Source organism: Anopheles stephensi, chromosome 2, assembly GCF_013141755.1.
Source record: "Anopheles stephensi strain Indian chromosome 2, UCI_ANSTEP_V1.0, whole genome shotgun sequence".
In the NCBI taxonomy this organism is placed as follows: Eukaryota; Metazoa; Arthropoda; class Insecta; order Diptera; family Culicidae; genus Anopheles; species Anopheles stephensi.
Genome location: NC_050202.1, coordinates 89633301 through 89652128, shown reverse-complemented (window position 1 = coordinate 89652128; position 18828 = coordinate 89633301). Strand labels below are relative to the sequence as shown.

General features: G+C 47.6%; 2 protein-coding genes across 2 annotated transcripts in view; both read left to right on the top strand.

Moving 5' to 3' along the window:
- Positions 1–3159: 3159 nt before the first annotated feature.
- Positions 3160–10131, top strand: LOC118505253. The gene is made up of 7 exons (XM_036040808.1): positions 3160–3429; positions 4309–4549; positions 6146–6274; positions 8460–8582; positions 8710–8851; positions 8934–9362; positions 9425–10131. Exons 2-5 carry the CDS (start codon positions 4354–4356, stop codon positions 8838–8840), a joined length of 579 nt encoding a protein of 192 aa, XP_035896701.1. The 5' UTR covers positions 3160–3429; positions 4309–4353; the 3' UTR covers positions 8841–8851; positions 8934–9362; positions 9425–10131.
- A 1374-nt stretch (positions 10132–11505) lies between these two features.
- Positions 11506–18828, top strand: part of LOC118505140 (dynein heavy chain 10, axonemal) — a 37516-nt gene continuing 30193 nt past the window's right edge. The window contains exons 1-12 of the mRNA XM_036040492.1: positions 11506–11815; positions 12187–12267; positions 15152–15190; positions 15485–15558; positions 15712–15835; positions 15908–16731; positions 16819–16930; positions 17012–17139; positions 17512–17702; positions 17996–18194; positions 18268–18354; positions 18543–18703. Of these exons, the coding sequence (XP_035896385.1) occupies positions 11593–11815; positions 12187–12267; positions 15152–15190; positions 15485–15558; positions 15712–15835; positions 15908–16731; positions 16819–16930; positions 17012–17139; positions 17512–17702; positions 17996–18194; positions 18268–18354; positions 18543–18703 (2243 nt within the window). The 5' untranslated portion in view covers positions 11506–11592. The remainder of the gene's footprint in view (positions 11816–12186; positions 12268–15151; positions 15191–15484; positions 15559–15711; positions 15836–15907; positions 16732–16818; positions 16931–17011; positions 17140–17511; positions 17703–17995; positions 18195–18267; positions 18355–18542; positions 18704–18828) is intronic.

Below are 18828 nucleotides of genomic sequence, written 5' to 3'. Positions count from 1 at the left end.
GTCTGAGTGCGGCATGCGAGACACACCGACCGACCCGGTGCGGAAGGCTGGAACCACCACGGCTGGCCACACTGGGCTTGCGGTTAGCATTAGCCGGAGTACATTTGGAAGGATCGACGCACCGCTCAATATTGCAACCGTTGACTCCGTGGTTCGATTGTTTGTGCATCCCATTCGATCCGGTGACCGATAATAATCATTTCGCTCCACTTCACGCAACCGTATGCGCTGCGTTCGCATGCAAATGTCCAGCACGGAACGGTAGGGAAGCAGCAGCAGGAGAAGGCTGATCAGGCGATCGGGTGATCCCGGGATGCTCCGGGTGCGGGGTTAAGCTGTGTTTTTGGTTCCCGGTTCGCTGTATGGGAATCAATTGGGAATCAATAATTTAAGTAGGGTTTAACTATGAATAGGTTGATATTTGCATTGACATTTTATCCGATTAAATGACGAATCTTTGCGGTCAGGTTGTCGGGGGCAGGTTGGATTGTTGTTCCGGGTGGGTAGCTAGGTCAACTGGCCAGGTTGCGTGTGGCACGGTTGCACTGTCGGGCACGAAATGTCGGGCTGTGGTTTTAATCACCAGCACCAGAGCTGATCAAAGTACTATACAATTTGTGTTTCAACAACAACCCTTCGAGCACAATGAAGCCTGCAAGCACCGGTGAAGCATGTGTGAACAATGGGTTTGTAATTATTTTCCGGTAATGGATTAAGTAGGATTTTCTTCTAATGCCTCCTAATGCACGATCGGTTTAAATACATTGACTGGGAAGTTAGGTAAGTAATCGAACAGTTGATTGATTTTTCATAAATTTAAGCTTGAAGGAAGATATAGTTCATGACGGTTGTTTTGGTGAAATAAACAGGGAAATGTATTAGTTTATAGTCTAGCTATCGAATCGGTGTGGGATATCGCGCAGAGGTTATGGAGCCAACAGTAGACATTACTTCCCAGAACAAAAATGCTCTTCGGGATTCAGTTATAAAAAGGTCAACTACGTCGAAATTGTCGCAGACCATTACATCACGGTGAGAACCTCTAGGGCGAAGTTACCTCGTCTCAATCGTACTGCTCCTACGTCCAATCCTATTTGCAGTTCGATGTTCTAGATGTAGGATCTAGGAAGAAATTTTGTAAACTATTTAATGTCTTTTTGTAATTTGGTTTTGTACACTGGACTTACTTTCCTATAACGAACCTCTTGAGATCGCTGGGCGTGATATGTCAATCAATTTATTCGTCGGTAACGAATCATACGATAATGAGCAATCAACTTGGTGATTTGAAATTCAACTAAAAGTTTTAACTATTTAGGTAATATTTCAAGCTTATCACCCTCTTCCAATGATAAGTTGTCAAATTAGAAACAGTCACATGATTTTTCTACTAAATAATAATCACATCAATTCACTCGGTTCTATCAAACTTTCTTACAGTCCAATAATTTCCACTACACTATACGACGAATCATAGTAGAATCCCCGTCCCTGCTGGGAATCTGCGATTTGTTCATTTCAACTCTCGTTTACATCTAGTACTGTAGAACACTCAGGTTTAAAATATTTACACAAACAGATGCTGGAAACTTTTGGAACGAATTTCATTATTCAATTTCATGATGCATTGCTCTTCCCAGCCCCCAGAAAAAAAACCTGAGCGAAATGGATTCATTTTCCACCACATGGAACAACTAATGAAGGGCCATAGCTAACGAGCCTAAAACAACAACATTATTCCAACAGCAGAAACATATTCCCCCTTTGTGTACAGGCGTGTAATGCGAATCTAATCAAAATTAAACAATTCAAATTTGAACCTCTCCCAGACCGATGGGGATGAAAAACAAAACCACACGCCCAATAATGGGAAGCTTTCACACACTCACAATCCTCTCTTCACTTTCTCTCTCTCTCTTTCTTCCCATTAGCCGCTTGTGAAGCCCACCGACGAGGTGCAGCCATTCAATCCAATAAAATGGACCAAATTACCGAAAACCATGTCACCTATCGCGTACAAGCATCTACAATCGATTACGGCGAGCCAGATGACAAAAAACTTGCTTTCCACGGCCTCACCACCGACCGAGCTGCCTCACATCGTACTCATCGTTTGGCAAATAATGGTTTTATTGGACCGATTATTATGTGGGTGCATTGACACAAGTCAAATCTGTCCTAATGGGTTGTGCTACGGCGCGTACATAGCCCTTACGCAGCACCAGCAGCAGTAGCAACCGATTTCCGGTGTGGGTTTGAGTTTGGAGGGTGGTTGATGAACTTTTTTCCTTGGTGCAACTCCCGCCCAACGGCAGGCCACAAAAATGGCACATCTGTGGCACAGGAAACACACACACACAAACGCACACGGAACGTTTTTCCATTCCGACACACGGCTGTCAAGCGGATTATTTCACGGCGTGTACCGTCATCGTCGTCGCCTGGCACATGTAACTAACATTAGTTTGGGTTGCCGGGGCGGGAAACGATCGGGAAATCGGGGGGGGCACCACGTTGGCAAACCACCACCGGTTCCGGTGGGTAATATAACAGGTTGAAGGTTCTTCCTTTTTTTTCTTGTTGGGCGTTAAACTTTCATCCACCCAACGGTTTTCCTACCCTCTGAAAAAAAGCGAAGTAGTTGAAAAGCATCCATCCGTCCAGCGGTGTGCGGTGGGAGTCAGTTTTCGGGTGGGTTACATAAAAAGTTAATTACTTTTCGCGACCTCACCACACCGGCACGGGTGCGCGCTCGCGTGTGGGGGGGACCGTGGTGCCATCAGGCTGCCAAACGTTTTGGGAAATTCGTGTCTTACACGCCTGGAACGTCGGTAATCGTTTGACGGGGGTGTCGTACAGCGTGTCCTCGCCTCCAAGGAAGCATTTAGAACACCTCGGTGCGGTTCCACCCGTTCTAGAAACCGGCCTGCCCATTCCTTATTGAGAATGGGGCTATGCCTTTCCGATGAGCTCGAACGCGCGCTCGGTTGTGCCGTGAAGCCGTGCGTTGAATAGGCTCAGTTAGGGATAGACGCGGATCATCGGCGTGTCGAAGCCGAAAGTATTTTGGGCTCTTTTCACATAAACACCCACCCGCCTCGAACACACACACAACCTGGAAAACCTTCAAGTGTGCGTGTGTGTGTTGGTTGGCCGATACGATGGTGTAGCCGTTCGATCGGAGTCACTAGCCAAGTACCCGGCCCGGCGTGACGTTTAGGTTCGATATCCGCCCTGGCCTGGTGTCACTACGATACGCACCACGGTGAAACGTGTACGTGCATCGCGGGGTCCTCAGCAAAGCAGGCGAAAAACCCGGGCAAGCAATTTTTATGGGAAAACTTATCCCACACAGCCACTTGGTGTTGGTGATTCTGCCGACGGTGAAACGTCTTCATCCGAGGGAGGATAATTAATTTGTGCTCGCGGGTAAGAGGAGCCGAGGATCGTGGGTTGGTGGGGGGGGGGAGGTCGGTGTACGCGGGTGTGAAAAGTGTGGTGTGACATCGAATCCAGAACGTGTTACGATCGTGGATCGAAAACACGGGCACTTGATTCGTGCAGCAGCAGCAGCAGCAGAAGCGGTGGCGAATTATCCCGGAAAAGCTCCGTGAAGCTAACTTTAACGTAATAAAACACACCGACAAACAGCACACTACTAATTAGTCCACTCGTTCGCGATCGCCTGGTGCTTCGAAACCAGTCGGTGTGCGTGTGTGTGTCGAAAGTGTCCAACAAGCAGCCGCGTCGTCGTCGGTCGGCGGCACATCCTACGTGCCACGGATGCAGAAGCACATCACACATCTCGTCGGTTGCGCTACGGCAGGAATACTTTAACTCCGTTCCCCATGTGCACATGCATGCAGGTTGACGGCCGTGGGAAAAAACCGGGTTGGAGAACCCCCCTGGCTGTGGTATAAAGCAGAAAAGTCAACTCCAAAACTAAGCCCTCGTGGGTTGGTGTTCTGCTAGAAAACGGATTTTTCATATCGAACAGCGGCTTCGCGGCTTTGTGCAGTGGACACTTCGGGGGGAAAGTTTAGCGACGGCCACGTCGTCGGAGCTCGCGAAACTCCATCGACACGAGCGTACACGCGTTAAAATAGCGTGTAATTACAACATCAACAACTTGGCGTGTCCCGGATCAGTTCCCGACCCGTTCGACACGCTGTCGGGAGAGCTCTCTCGGGTTTTTTTTCTTTTCCGGGGTTTCTGACCATCCCAGCCGGGATTCTGATCCTTTCACTTGCATTTGTGCACAAGCCGTTGTTACAAGCTTTTGTCCCTCCGTTTTTTCCATCCCACCAGCACCGTGCGTACACTCCGGAACACGAGTTGCTTAAAATTCTGGCAATGATCTTTGGTGATTTAGTATGCTGCGTGCATTTTGTGGTTCTGTTGCAAAGCTGCATTGGCGCACTGGTGGCACCTCCGACGGTCGGTACCTCCGCCGTTGCAGCACCACTCGTACGACAACCACCGGTACCAGCGGGTGGAGTTCCAGCACCGACAAACCGTAGCGGACGGTACACGGATACGCTACCCGGAGGTAAGTCTGTAGCAGCTTAATGCACGGAGTTGGAGGAACAGAGCCGAGAACGCACCCTCCGGAACGTGATACTTATCCGTTTCGGGGCGGCATTCTGTATGTGTGTGTGTGTTTTTTTTGTTTGGTCCCTCGATTGTTCCTAGCGACACCCGTTCGAAGTTCTCCCGGGTGGTAGTCGGCTGGCATGGCTGCACGTACATCTTGGACACAGTGTGGGTACGTGAGCACCGTTTAATACCGTGCCGGCGCTTCATTAGTAGACTCGCAGGAGCTGAATAAAAACGGAAAATACACATTTTGAAGTTTAAAAAAACGGCCCTCCAACTTGGCGATCGCACGCCGGGAGTGCATTATGGCACAAAGAAACTGTTTATAATGTCGGTGACAGAGTGGTCACATGTTTTCACCGCAGTCATATGAGAGTTGAGCTGCATTGTGTGCATGGCCTTGTTTGTTTTGAAACTTCCAACTTTGCTCCGTTGCTTGCTAAAATGTTTTTCTAACCGATTGATAATAATTGAGGCGGATACGTTTGCTTGAAAAATTGGCAGAGGACTTTAATCGATTTTTTTAACTCATATGAATGGAAATAAAAGCAGGAAAATTGAATTATTCAACTAAAAATCCTTTCTATCGTTAGTACTAAGTGTTGTCTCAAGATGGCGCTAGCTATTAGTAACCTTGTCGTACTTCTACCGCATTAACTTTCTTTGTACTCACTATTTTCATTTAGAGAACTTATTTTAAGACTTCAGGTACTCTTTAAACAGATCTCGAACTCTCACGGTCCTCAGCTGACAAGGGTGAAAAAAGTCTAACCAGTCTAGCGCTTACAAGTTTTCTTAATTAATTTCGATCGATCAACAACACTAAACTGCTAAATTTATTCATCAAAATCCAAATTGACATCGAAAGTCAACATCAAATGAATGCTGTAGGATGTCGAAACAAGGGTCAACCGATTGATCAAACTTTAAGCTTAAAGTGAACGAGGGTTATTCTCAGCTCAGGCTTTGTTTTTTTCGTTTTTTGCTGTAGGTATCTAGAACTTCTAATGAGATTTTTCATTACAAAGGAATTTTAATGGAAATAAGAAGTTGGTTCTGTCCAGCAGGATCGTCCATTGCGTCCCTTGCGTCTGATAATTAATGGAAAAATTGACCTACACCCGTCATTTTACCTTGCGATAATTAATTCATTCGATTAAAACCATCCGAACCGGAGAATGGGAACTGGACGGAATGGATCCATTGTACGATCGATTGACTTGTTCCAGTCCGCTTCGGTGCGACCAACGAGAAGAAAGAAGAAGCTGGGATTAAATTTTCACTTCATGTGTGTTCATGCTACACGAACGATTTAGCCAGATTTTGAGCGTCCGCATCCCCCACTCCGGCCGGGCACAACGGACCCGAAAGGACATACTACTACGGACGGAAACTCAAAATCACATCCTTTACGACGTTCACTTTACGCTTCTTCTGGTCGCTTCTGCTTATCGTTTCATGCTTATCCTTGCGCTGCTCGGCTCTGGACAACGGATCGACCGAATTGAATTTGCCTGTGCCCCGGACTACATCCACCCGGTTCACACAGAGCTGAACGAGTACTGCCGAACGGCACAGGACTGCCGACAGTATGCTCATGTTTGTGACACCCGTAAGCAAAGGTGCGACTGTGCCGAAGGATACCGGCCGGACGAGACGAGTCGAATGTGTCTCGGGGGTGAGTACAGGACAGCCAGCAGTAGTGGTAGTAGTTGAAGAAGTAGTACCGAAATAAGTGAATTTTCGTTTTCACACTTCACTCACTCGTCCAAACGACCACGCAAACGGCCATTTCCGATGGTAAGCGTCTCTCCTCGGCCATCTTCAGCATATGCGAGCAGCTAGTTGGCCGTTTGAGCTTCATTTTCGCCCGTTCCACCCCCTCCAAAAAGCGACATGATTGAGACCATTGTATCTTAATAACACGCACCGAAGGCAAATACGCACTCTGATGCGCCCGGAACGTTGGAAAGGACACCGAAGCAGTCCATAACGTCTCTATTTTGTGCCCATGCTTGCTTGCCCTCACTGCAGTTCCCTGGTTCAATGTCCACGGATGTGTCAATTTCCTTCCTGCGCTGCGGACACATCACATCGATCAGGGCAGTATCTTTCGGCCCTGCCGGATTCTCATCCGGGAGCAAACAGAACGATATCACAGAGCACACTACTGAGTCCAGTTACGCACTTTGCAATAAATTTCTTCCTCCATCACCGAAGCGAAGTTTAATATTCATCGCATACAATTCCGGGCTACATTTGTTTATCGCTTTTGAGGGATGATTTTTGCTGCACAGGCGGGGATCCTGAAACTTGGAGCACGACTTGGCCACACGTTCAACATACATCCGGAACAGGAGCTAAAGGAGGACTCGCAAATGTGTGCGCCAATAAACTGCAAATCCTTGGACAGACGACTCATGCAGTGGAACAGCAACCGCCGCTCGATCGCTTCTACCCAAGGAAAGGATAAGGTGTTCGACAACTCGAAAGTGTATTTAAATTGCGTTATTTGTTTGTTCGCCGGCAACCGTCGTCTAATGGTGCCTTTGTCCTCCTAAGTCTTGGTGCACCTGGTCGCTTTTTTTTTTGCTTGCTCGATTGTCTTTGGCCGATTGTCTGCGTCAGAGGATGTTTGCTGTTGCATGTTTGTTCCCTTTACTCTCTCTCTCTCTCTCTCTCCGTCGATAAGCTTATCTGCCTCTCCCCGAAAGGAAGTCGATCGCGTGAGGACAATAATTCTGAGCAAATTTGCGCGCTACTACACGCAGCCGGTGCACGGAAGGAAGACGAATCCTCTCAGCAGAGTAATCCGTTGAAGGTAGCGAGCAGCAATTCAAAATAACAACCGTCGGACAAAATGGATCCACAAACAAAATGGCGTGGAAAGAAAAGAGCTCCAGACAACAAAATCGACTAATCGGTGCTGCATCGATTGGCAGTTCAACGTTCGACTGCTCACCCACCTTCGAAGCTGTTCGAATCTGCTCGCTCGTTTGTTGCACTTTGTTTTGTCGGCTTTGCTCGTGCTGCCTTTGCGAGTGAAACCGAGCATTAGATCCGGACCCGGAGGAAAGAAAATAGGTGGGCATAATCGAATTTGCTGACTGAATTCGCGTCCTTTCTCCGGCCGCACCCGTCTCTCCACGACCGGCGCGGATGATTGGCTCTTTGATTGGTTGCCAGCATTTCTTTGGCGCGCTAGGAGCATTATAAAGTGCATCCCAAAGTGCATTCGTTTCGCTCGATGCGCTTCTTAAGAAGGATGTGCGTTTTTGTGCAAACGTATGCAAAACATCATATCATTTGTTTGCGATCTTCGAAGGCATTCATCCGCTTCGCTGCCACCCCATGGTGAGTAAGCTTTCCTCCTCAGCGAGTGAGTGAGTGAGTGTGCCTGGTTTTGTTTCTTTTTCCGAACTGCGGCACACTCGGTAACGCACTCGGCACTTTGCAGGCGCGTCTGGTGCTGGCTGTTTGCCTGACCCCGTACGTAAAGCATACGCCGAGCGATGGGAGACAAATATTTGGAAATTGGATCTTGATCTTGATGCTCCGATAAAGTGAACCGTTTAAAGGCATGCAGGCCTTGTGTGAGGGACCGCCGAACCAGCAGCATTTTCGCTTACTTACGGTAAAAGGGCACACACTTTTACCATGAATATTTGAGACCGTGTTTGTCGCTTGCAATGGCAGTTTTTTTTTAAAAGGATTGCTAGCTTACAATCAGCAGTTTTTTTTACGCTCTCTCTCTTCTGTAGTCACACGATAATAATCTTAAATTCTCCTGTTTTTCCCACACTCCGTCCATCAATCAATAATGCGCTCGGTGTCTGTCTCCGTCCATCATCTTCCCCCGGTAGCGGTCGGCCGTCGATGTTTGTACGATAGTCACTGCATCACGAACGCGTACTGCAAGGGACAAATGATCTGTACGTGCAAGCGTGAGTACGGATTCCTCGCCGACGATAACTGGGCATGTCAAGGTAATTTATCATCTCACGTTTACGTGCGCCTCCGGGGCAATTGAAGAAAAATTCTTCGCTCAAAACTGTAAGCACTTACCACGATGCTTCTTTGGGTTTTTCTCGCGCATTCCTTTTCGGTGAGCAGCTTCGTCCGCAAGGCCATCGGTTCCCATCAACTCGCCAGTGGCGATTCTTCTGCTCGCATCCGGTGCCTCACTGTTGACCACATGGTGGACCTCTGCACGAATGCATACCGCGTGCTTGCTGGGGGAATAAATTCATTTATCGTAAGATTTAATTAAAACCTGAAGAAAAGAAGCCCCTTACGGGCTTATGCATGGACTCATATTTACCGTAAAATATTTCCAGATGCACTTCTGCAATGCACCTGTCCTCTGCGGCGAACTGACGTTACACAATAGAGTACCTTTCTTCCCTCACAAAAAGCAAAACCCTCCTTACACGCTTGCCCAACCGATATCTGGACAATGTTTTCCGGCAAGACACACTGAAACCCATTTTTATTCAGCTACTCAACTCACTCCGGGCCGGCGTCTTCGGGTGGGGTATTGAAAACGGAATAAAAATAAAACCCTTTTGCTCATCGGAACAGTGGAGTTCTTCTTCTGCTGCCAGCATCGTCTGATAAATCTGCATTGCTGCCCTTACGACGATACGAGGCAAGCCGCATCCCCGGGTACATCACATCCAAACAATATCTCGACGACGACCGAAGGAAGCCGCCGGGTACCGCCAGACCGGAGACCGGTTCCTGAAATGAAGGCATCAGCTGTCGATGTAAAATCGAAATAAGATTAGTTTATTCGTGAAGTGCATTCTCATTTCTCTTTTTCCAATAGAATCCAATAAAGTGAACTACCACCGCATCGAACCGTTGGCGGGAACCGTTTGTTCTGCTTGCCTCGGTTCCACCGGCTGTGGCACGTTCAAGAGGCAGACGAGAAAAAGAATAGCAACGCATACAACTTCACCAAGATGGCTGAGGACCTGGAGCTGAAGCAGGAAGTCGAGTGGAGGGTGTTCCGCAGCATAGAAGAGTAGTGAATAAATATTCCTTTGCTTACAAATAAATGTCGAAATTGGGAGTGGTGGCCGCTGGTGAATGTGTTTGTTTGCTTCGGCAGAACAAATGTTGAGTGAACGTGTCCTGGCGCACTTTCTTTGCATTTGTGGTGGTTCTCAGCGCTCCGGAAGAAAAATGGAACCCACAGCACGGCTCACAAACACAAATGGGCGCGCGTGTGGACGATCTCCGGCAAGCGGAGGGCTGGTTGGCTTCCGGTTTGGCAGATGCAGAGCGGGTGCAATGCTGAAAAGTGTTGATTATTTCCGTTAAGTCAATATTGTTTCATCTGCTAATAATGGTTAAACATGAAAAGATTCTTTATCGAACAGTGTGTTATTTAAAAAAACTGTGTTTAAAATTTAAAAGTTTAATAAACAAAGAAAGGTCTGATCTGTTATATCGATACGCTGCAATTGGTGGCGATTGGGGTAGAAGTGTGCAAATAAAACCGTTTGATTAACATGAGGCTTCCAGGTGCAAGAATGTGTATTTCGTCAGCAATTATTTATCTTAAATTCATGAAATCACGGGTTTTTTTTTTTTGCTCTCGCATTATTCCAAACGAGGCATTTGTACAGTAAACATCACTGATAAGTGTAATAATAATATCACACCGCTTATGATTTCCTATAACGATCAAAACGAAGCCAAACACGACGAACCACCCGACCCGACCGGTGGTGTTGGAATACATATTTGAAATTTCACTGCCGCTGCACACTCAATCGGGCGCCCACCATGACACTCCACCGAGTGCTAATGATTGCTAATTTATACAGTACCCGCTATCTGGCATCACACGCCGGCGAGAAACGGATACACCCGATACGGCCGGCTGATTGACGGGACCAAGCGCATTGTAGCTGGCAGCGGGCCGCACACTGCACAAACGATAACACAAATTAGCGCGCAATATTGAAATAATATAAATTTCAATAATTAATTTTATTTATAAATTCACTTAAAAACCAAAATCAATTATGCTCATTTCACAGCTCAGCCCAGCGTGCTGTTGGGGGAAACACACACACATTTGTATCGGTTTTATTTACCCCTAGTCCCAGCGACAAACGTGCTTGATCGCGAGCGTTTGCCATCGTTGCAAAGGGCACAATCTATGTCAGGAAAATTCGTACTAGCATTGAAACGGCTACCGGGCACACAGGTGCATTGATAAAAATGCATTTTTATGGGTACAAGTAAGGCAGCGCTATCCCATACGGTTGGAACGAAAAGACGGCACGGACATACACACTCACCACGATCAAGTGAAAACATAATTCCAATAAATGTTAATTGATGCCAAATTTTATTTACGATTTCGGACGTGTCCCACAGACGCTGGATCGGTCCGGAAAAGGCAACGTGTGACCGTGGTAAATAATGTGTCATGCCACGAAAATGGCGCCATTGTGGAAGTAATTCGATTTGCGATGCATCGGCTGCAGTCGAGCGGTTGGTTGTAAGCATTTTTGGTGCAATTGTAATTGATATGAAGGCAACTTACTGTCGATGGCACAACCAATGTTTTTGTGCACGTTTTTTTTAAAGAAGTGCAGTAGATTCTATCTTTAGTCTGAATACGAAACACGGTTTGAAATTCAAATTCAAATTATGGTTCAAATGGTTATGAATCCGAACTGGTTTGAGGGACTTCTGCTGCTCCGAATGGTTGTATACAGAGTCTTAAGCACAAATCAACATAACGCCCTCGACAACCTCGATGGTTGCTAAGGCGTCGCTAGGACACGCGCGCGGTTGCTATGGACGCCTTTGCTTAGATTGTTTTGTGAGTTGATACAGACCGCCAGAGACGAGCGATTTTCACATTTCCATTCTAGTAGTGCTGTTGTGAGGTGCATACGTTTGCAATCGTTTCTATTGACCACAGAAAAAGTACCTCAAGAAGGAAGGATTCCAAGTGAAAGTGTCCCTGCAACGATGGATTTCCGTGCCATCTGGATACGGGATCGGTTGTGCAAGATATTGGGCGTGTTCGAGCCGCGCTACATCGACACGGTGCTGAACGAGCTGTACGATGAGCTGGTCGCCTTCCTGGACGATTCCGTCACCGATCAGCGGGACGACCATAAGCGCATCCTGTTCGCGTATCGCACATTTTACGAGCGGCTTATCGAGGAAAAGGTGACCGCGTTCGAGCCAGGTACGGCTAGCCCAAAAGCCAGCCAGGGCGTGAAAATCTCAGCGTCTGAAAACGGAATCCCAGAGCCTGCTTTAACAGTGTGTGTTTTTCTCTTTCAATTTTATAACCTCACATTTTGCCGTGGACTGTGGGCAACGACGCCGAAACTTTGGACCCAAAAATGTTCGATCGTAAATCTTGCCCCATCCAACTCCAACGAACCCCCCCCACCCCCCCTGGAACACCCCGGACCGCCAACGATGAATGATGGTTGGCGATCCCTACAAATATTATATGCATGTAAAACATGGCAATCATCAAACATACCCGGCCGGGACGTCCCGGATCGGACGACTTTTGTTCGGGCCGTGTGATTAAAACCTGGGTTGCAGCAACGGCAGGAGCATCCCAACCGGGCACGTCGGATCCACCGGAACAGACGCAGAAGGAGAAGAAGGGGAAAAAGGTTAAAGGTGGGTAATTTTTCCTTCAGATCCCGCTCACCCAGCCCCCCGGGAGAGCGCTCTCCAACCATCCGGTGACCCTAACATCGTAAACCGTCTGTATGGATGGGTCATTGTAACAATCTCTTATCAATGTTCTGGTCCCTCTGCAGTTTGCACGCAAACATTCATATGAGTAATAGCACACTCATACTTCCTGTGTCCTTAGCAAACGAAAAAAAAGGGACACCAGATATCTGGAACTCTTTCTCCAAGTGCAGCGAGACACTAGTCCCATCTTCGAGCGCTTCGTTTACAGACGAGGAGAATAGTTCTGGAGTAGGAGCAGTCTCGCTCCTGGCCCGGTACCTCCACGTATATATTCTCAACTGGATTTATAGTTTCGGTCGGCCCCAGAGATCGAGCCTTCAACTCTATAAGTCTCGGCAAACCGGGTGAAATTATGACACTTTCATCTAGTCGGGCCGTAAATTACCGATGTCATTCGATTGCTTCTTTGCTCCTTCTGACCGTACTTACCGCCATGTCGTCCAAGTTCCGTTGAAGGTGGATTTTGTATTCTACCTCATGCTGTCCCTGTCGTGGATACGCTAAACTGGTGAAAGCTTCCCTGTTCGTGCAGGTAAGAGATATCCCGGCAAAGTATATTCTAGCCGAACAGAAGGAGATAGAAGAAAGTTAGAACTCACTTTCTGGACTGACTTGCTAATCGATGAACGGGTTAGGGAGAGCAAGAAGCAAGCACCAAACACACAAAAAAAGTTCCACAAGTCACCTTTTCGTCCTTTCCTGTCTGAAACACTGTTTTTGTTAGGTTATTTTCTTGAAATAGCATTCTTTCACCACTTTTGAAGCACAATTTTTTTCCCCGATTTTTATTTTACTTCCTGCAACCCTAAAGGTTCCTTTCGGGTCTGCTTGAGACACCTTCGGACGAAAAGTTTCCTTTCCCGAGTGAACCCCAGCTTCGAGGTTCCTGGGGTTTTTTTTTCTCTCCTAGTGTCTTTTACCTTTGTTCCGGGTACTATGCAAACTTTCTGCTTAAGCAGGAGCAGCTAGTTTTCCGCTCTCCCTTTTATGCAAGGGTGTTCACTCGTTTTCCGATCCTTGCCACCATTGTTTCATCACATAAATTTTCGGTAGATCCTCTCGTGCGAAAAATGGCTTTTGGAGTACGTTATGAATGCATGATTTCCTTTATTTCAGAGGATAGAGTGTGCTTTCGTGGTGTGCAGCAGAGTTGCCGCGGCAGCTACTGTCCTCCTGACTGACGAAAAGACGCGTACAGGTACCGGCTGCTTCACGGTGCCTGTGCCGTACCGGAAGCGATTCAGATTATGCATCTTATCTGCATTTTTGCAGACGTTCTCTGCTAAGAAAGTATGTCATTTGGCTGTGGTTTGATGACACAAACTGGCGACGGTTGGACGGATCCAAAGATCAACCAGTGGTCCAGAAGATGGTTCAATCTGCTGCGCTGATTTGGGAAAATGGTTATTGAATGTGAAATACTTTTTTAATTAGTGTCCAAAAGAAATTTTCATGAGATTTTTAATTAAAATCATTTCCAATCTCCCTTTTGAAGCACAATTTCCTTGCCACAGACCGTTCTCAAATATTCCTTTGTCGATATGCTAACTAAGCCATAATTGCGCTGCTTGTAAAAAGCGATAATTTAATAACTGAATTTGCTACAAAATCGCAAAACAATACTCAAAATAATTACCATTAATATACATCGCTCGTTTTGCTTCATTTTTCTCTGGTGAATCCTTTGAATGTACCAACTCTTCTTTCCAAAGCAAATGCAAGACGATGGTAAAAACAATGTGAAAACACAATAACACCCTGTACTCCAGGTCAAATCCTGACTGCAAGGAAATGAATACGGATGTGAGCCCGGCTGCCTTTCATATCCTGCAGGCAACACGTTCTGGAAGGTTAATTTGATTTATTTATGTTTTTCTTCCGATCGTTCGAGCGCCCGTCCTTCATCCACGTTGCCCGATCGGGAGGTGTGAGCTGATTTCGCTGTAAATTTGTACTACCGAACTACGGCACTGTCGAAGCCACGCTGACACGGCTTCGGTCACTATTAGTCGACTTACTGGGCCAGGGTACATAGTAGCATGGAGCCCTCGTCGTGCGCAAACATTGTGGGTTCATCACGTTGCCGTGCTCTGGAGGCACAACGTCGTCGTCGTCGTCGTCGTTGGTCGTCCCTGGCGTGTTTTGTTATTGTCTCCCCATGCCGAGCACAATCGGGCACGGGACTGAGCAGCATCCGGAAAAGGGTGAGCTTGCAGCACGGTGAAAGCAACAATATTAATAGCATTATTGTGTCGCTACGGAGTATTACAAAAATGTGCCACCATGGCAGGGCACACTTGGCAATGTGTTTTAACTTTGCCTGATTGCTGGGGGGGCTGCATCGGGACAACATCATCGAACGCTGGATTGCTACGTTGCAAAAGAGGGTGTTCGTTTCCGAGCGTACCTTCGTTGAAAGTTGCTCGGGTGGAAATTTGCTGCTTTGCTGACGCGCTTTCTTAATTATAACATTTTACATGCTGGTGCAGCCTTCACGAATACCTCGCAGACAATATGTACCTTCGCTACACAAAATACTTCAAATTGATCACTATCTTTCTCCGCCCCCCGGTGCAGGTCCGGCAGACGATGCAGACGATGGCAGTAAGTGCATACCGCAGGAAAATATGTTGATATCACTACTTAATGCACTTATATTGTACTTGATTGAGTTGTGCACACCATACACAGTAGCGCCCTCTGTGTTGTTTGTTTACGTTAGACTAGCTTGGTAGATTGGCCGTGGACAGCTGTGAAGCAAGCATTGTTTACATGACATTCTCACTTACCTTTTTACCCGCAGGCAAGAAAAAAGGAAAACCAAAGAAGGGAAAGAAAGGAGGTACGTATGGCAAGCACAAAGCAGATATGAATATAGTCAAATGACCGCCGAAGCCGTGTGGTGTGGCTGACTGCGCCTCATCCAGCTACAACAATGTGCAATAATGCACAACGACGTGCGAAACAGCCAGTGATAGCAATTAGTCGTTTGTTGATTTGACACAGCAGCACCGCCGACTGTGCCGGGCGTCGGGCGGCGTCGTCGTCACCGTCGTCGTCGTTAGCGTTCTAATTAAAAAATCCTTCTTATTTCATTCCCGCACTCGCTGCCTCGCGAAACAACTTTTCTAATTAGACGCTGACCATGAGATTACTGGAGACGCCGGATTCCTTGGGGCTAGCAACGATAATGAGCTGGTTGAAGTTACGGTAAGTTGAACGGCGCTGGCGATGGTGCTGATGATGACGTTAAAACGGGCCATCACCTCCTCCTCCCGGGGCGTTTGCAACATAGTACGCTAATGGAAAAGTAATGTCGTTGTTTTCTTTTCCACAAACACACATACACTGACGCATCGCTAGAAAATTGTGCCGACATCGATCAAAACGCCAATCGTACACATTTGCTTCGGCATCATACCGGAGGAGAAAATTGATCCCAACGTCCGGTACGTGTACATGGTCCGGCGATTGTGCACACCGATCGGTATGTTAAGTAGCCCTCGCTAATGGTCATAAATCCGGTAATCATATCCGATCGCATTGTTTGCTCGTTTAGGTACGTTCCAAAATCTGGAGGACTGTATCGCGGAAATGCCACGCAAGGTGATTGTCGGCTGCATTAGGGGAAATCTGATACACAACGCGAAGGAAATGCTGGAAAGAATCTACCGCCCCGGTGTGGAGTTTCAGTTTCACGAGCCGGACACGAAGCGTCCCAAACCGGAAAAGAGTCCGGCCAGTGCGGACGAGGATGATCCGTCGGGGGTGGGCCGCTCGTCCAGCCGGGCAAGTGTTGGTTTGATTGACTACACCCGTCCATCGGACTTCCGGATGAAGGCGATGCAGGCGAAAAAGCTCACACCCAGCATGGCGATGCGCGAAGAGTCGGCCCTGGAAAACAGTAGCCGCCAATCGTTGGCCGATACGCCCAGCAGCGAGTCGAACCTGACGCAAACGAAAGCATCCGAATCGACGACGGGCGATTCGGACGCAAAGTTTCCGCCGCCCCAAACGTCCTCGGAACGGTGGGACACGCTGCTGGAGGAGTCGAAGGTGAAGGGACAGGTGGAGCGGGTGAAACAGCAACCACCGAAACCTCCGCCCGAGGAAAGCCCGATGAAGCAGAATCTGGAAGCGAATCTGGAGAAATTTATCGACACACTGCAATGGACGATTGATCATGTGGAGTGTGCGTTCGGGCTGCCAACGCAATACAATGCCCCTAATCAGGAGAACATCACGGTGGATGAGGATAAGTTCAAAATTAAGGTCGATATCGGGAAGACCGCAATCGAGGATCTGACTACGCTTCAGCTGGAGGAAATCGTCGAAGGATGGTCCATCTACATCGGGAAGGTGTTGCGAGAGTCGAGCGAGCGGGTAAGGGCCGATGAGCCGTCTCTCTGCTTTAACATTGTTGTAACAATTGTTGTTGGGTAACAATATTTTCTTGCCCCCACCAACCAGGAACCAACCGACTGCACACCGATGGCCGAGTACAATCTGTGGATCGAGCGAGAATTACAGTTCAACTCCATCGTAGAGCAATTAAAGGCTCCGTTTGTGATTCAGGTGTTTGGTACGTGCTTGGAGTTTGCTGTTCGTTGCATTTGTGCTGCAATTTTAATAACTTTCCCACACATATACACACTTATTTTAGATGCCCTTAAAGATAATCAGAGCAACATCATGAAAGCGTGGCCTGACCGATTTCGCAAACTAAAGGAAGCTCTGTGCCTGGCCCGGGAAAACGTCGAACACCTGGCGATGTTGCAAAGCTACCTAGAGGTAAGCAGGGTGGCCGGTATGAGTGAAAGCCATGTTGAATGGCACCGCTCACGCCATTATTAAATTTCTATTACAACATTCCGTTAGTGCCAAAGTTAAGTTGAAACCCGTGTCCGGCTTCGGGGATGCCAAACATCAACGACAGGGAAAAATCACGCTCTAGAGACTTTACCACACTCACCGTTTTGTTCCTACGCCGAATGTTCCCTAACAAACACCATCATCCCTTTTTCTACAATGATGATAATCATTATTTGTTACCGTTGCCTGTCTAACAAACTTCTGTTCATCCCTTTCGATTTCCCGTCCGTTCGCCGTCCATTTGTTTTGATGCTTCTGCTGGATGGTGGATCGCTCTGACATGGTTTGCAGAAAATCAAAACCGGTGATGACTTCAAATTCATCCTCTCCATTATACCGAACATAACGATCATACTGAGACACATTTGGACGATGTCAAACTATTACAGCCTGGACGAGAACATGCTCAGCCTGATCGGGAAGATATCGTACGTGTTTGCGGAGAAAGTTAAAATATTAATTAATGTGGATACCATTTTCAAGTAAGTTGTTCCTTTCTAAATCATAATTAACTGGACGTGTAAACGGGTTAGCGTCCGCCTGTCCGTTCGTACCGTTGTTTGAAAGTTTAATTAGCAGTCGGCGTCGGTAGTGAACGGAGTAAAGCACACACCGGTACGACCTACGGACAATGTTCCGGTGCATCTGGAGCTTATGAACCAATTACCTCCCGAGGTACTCTGGTACTTCTGCGGAACGCTTGAAAACCTGATTTGTTAACAAGGGTTAGACATTTCCACACGTTAAAGTGGTAACTCGCGTTCGATTTATGTAGGCACTCGGCTTCGCACATACACAAGTGCGCAACGAACTGTGCGACGCTTCTGCAGGCCTGGAAGCAATCGTACATGGACACGCGGGCCCAGATCGAACAGTCCGGCATCGGGTCACGGTGGGAATTTGATAAGAATGTGTTGTTTCGCGAAATTGATCATATGACACGCATCAGTCACGATATGGCACACATCGCCCAGGTAAGCATTCTTCGAACCCAATGAAGCCGACCAATGAAGGCCACAGTGCTGTGCTAATGGGTGCGTCTTACAGGTATTTTTGGATTTTGAAAACATCTTCGACGCCAACTTTAAAGCCATGATTACCGATCCGGAGGAGGTGGATAACACATTGAGCAAGGTAAGAACATGTCCTGCATAAGCGTAGAGCTCTCGTGGAAGAATCTTTCCTCGGGAAGGCTGTAGGCTGGAAAAGTGCTATCATCCCAGCAAGGCTAACGATAAGTAGAAATTCATCAGCGCTAATGATATCCATTCTTTTCTGTCACCACGTTGCCGGGGGTTGATGGGATACGGTGTCCGGGGTAGGTTTATCGCCTCATCAATCACATCATTTCGGTCGACTACGACATCTTTGCCTCGAGCAATTTGGCCAACTGGGAGGCGACGCTGGACTACTTCCACAAGGGCGTCGAGCAGGTGGAACACGAAGCTAAGGTGGCCCTGGACCGCTGCATACCATCGCTCCGGTAAGTTCGCTTCTGCCCGCAACTGGCGGTTGTCTCATGTGCAAAGCCGGCAAAACCCCCCGGAACCGCCGGCCCCACGCGCACGGGGCACAAAATCCTTTTTCGCCTCCGCAACGGCGGAACAT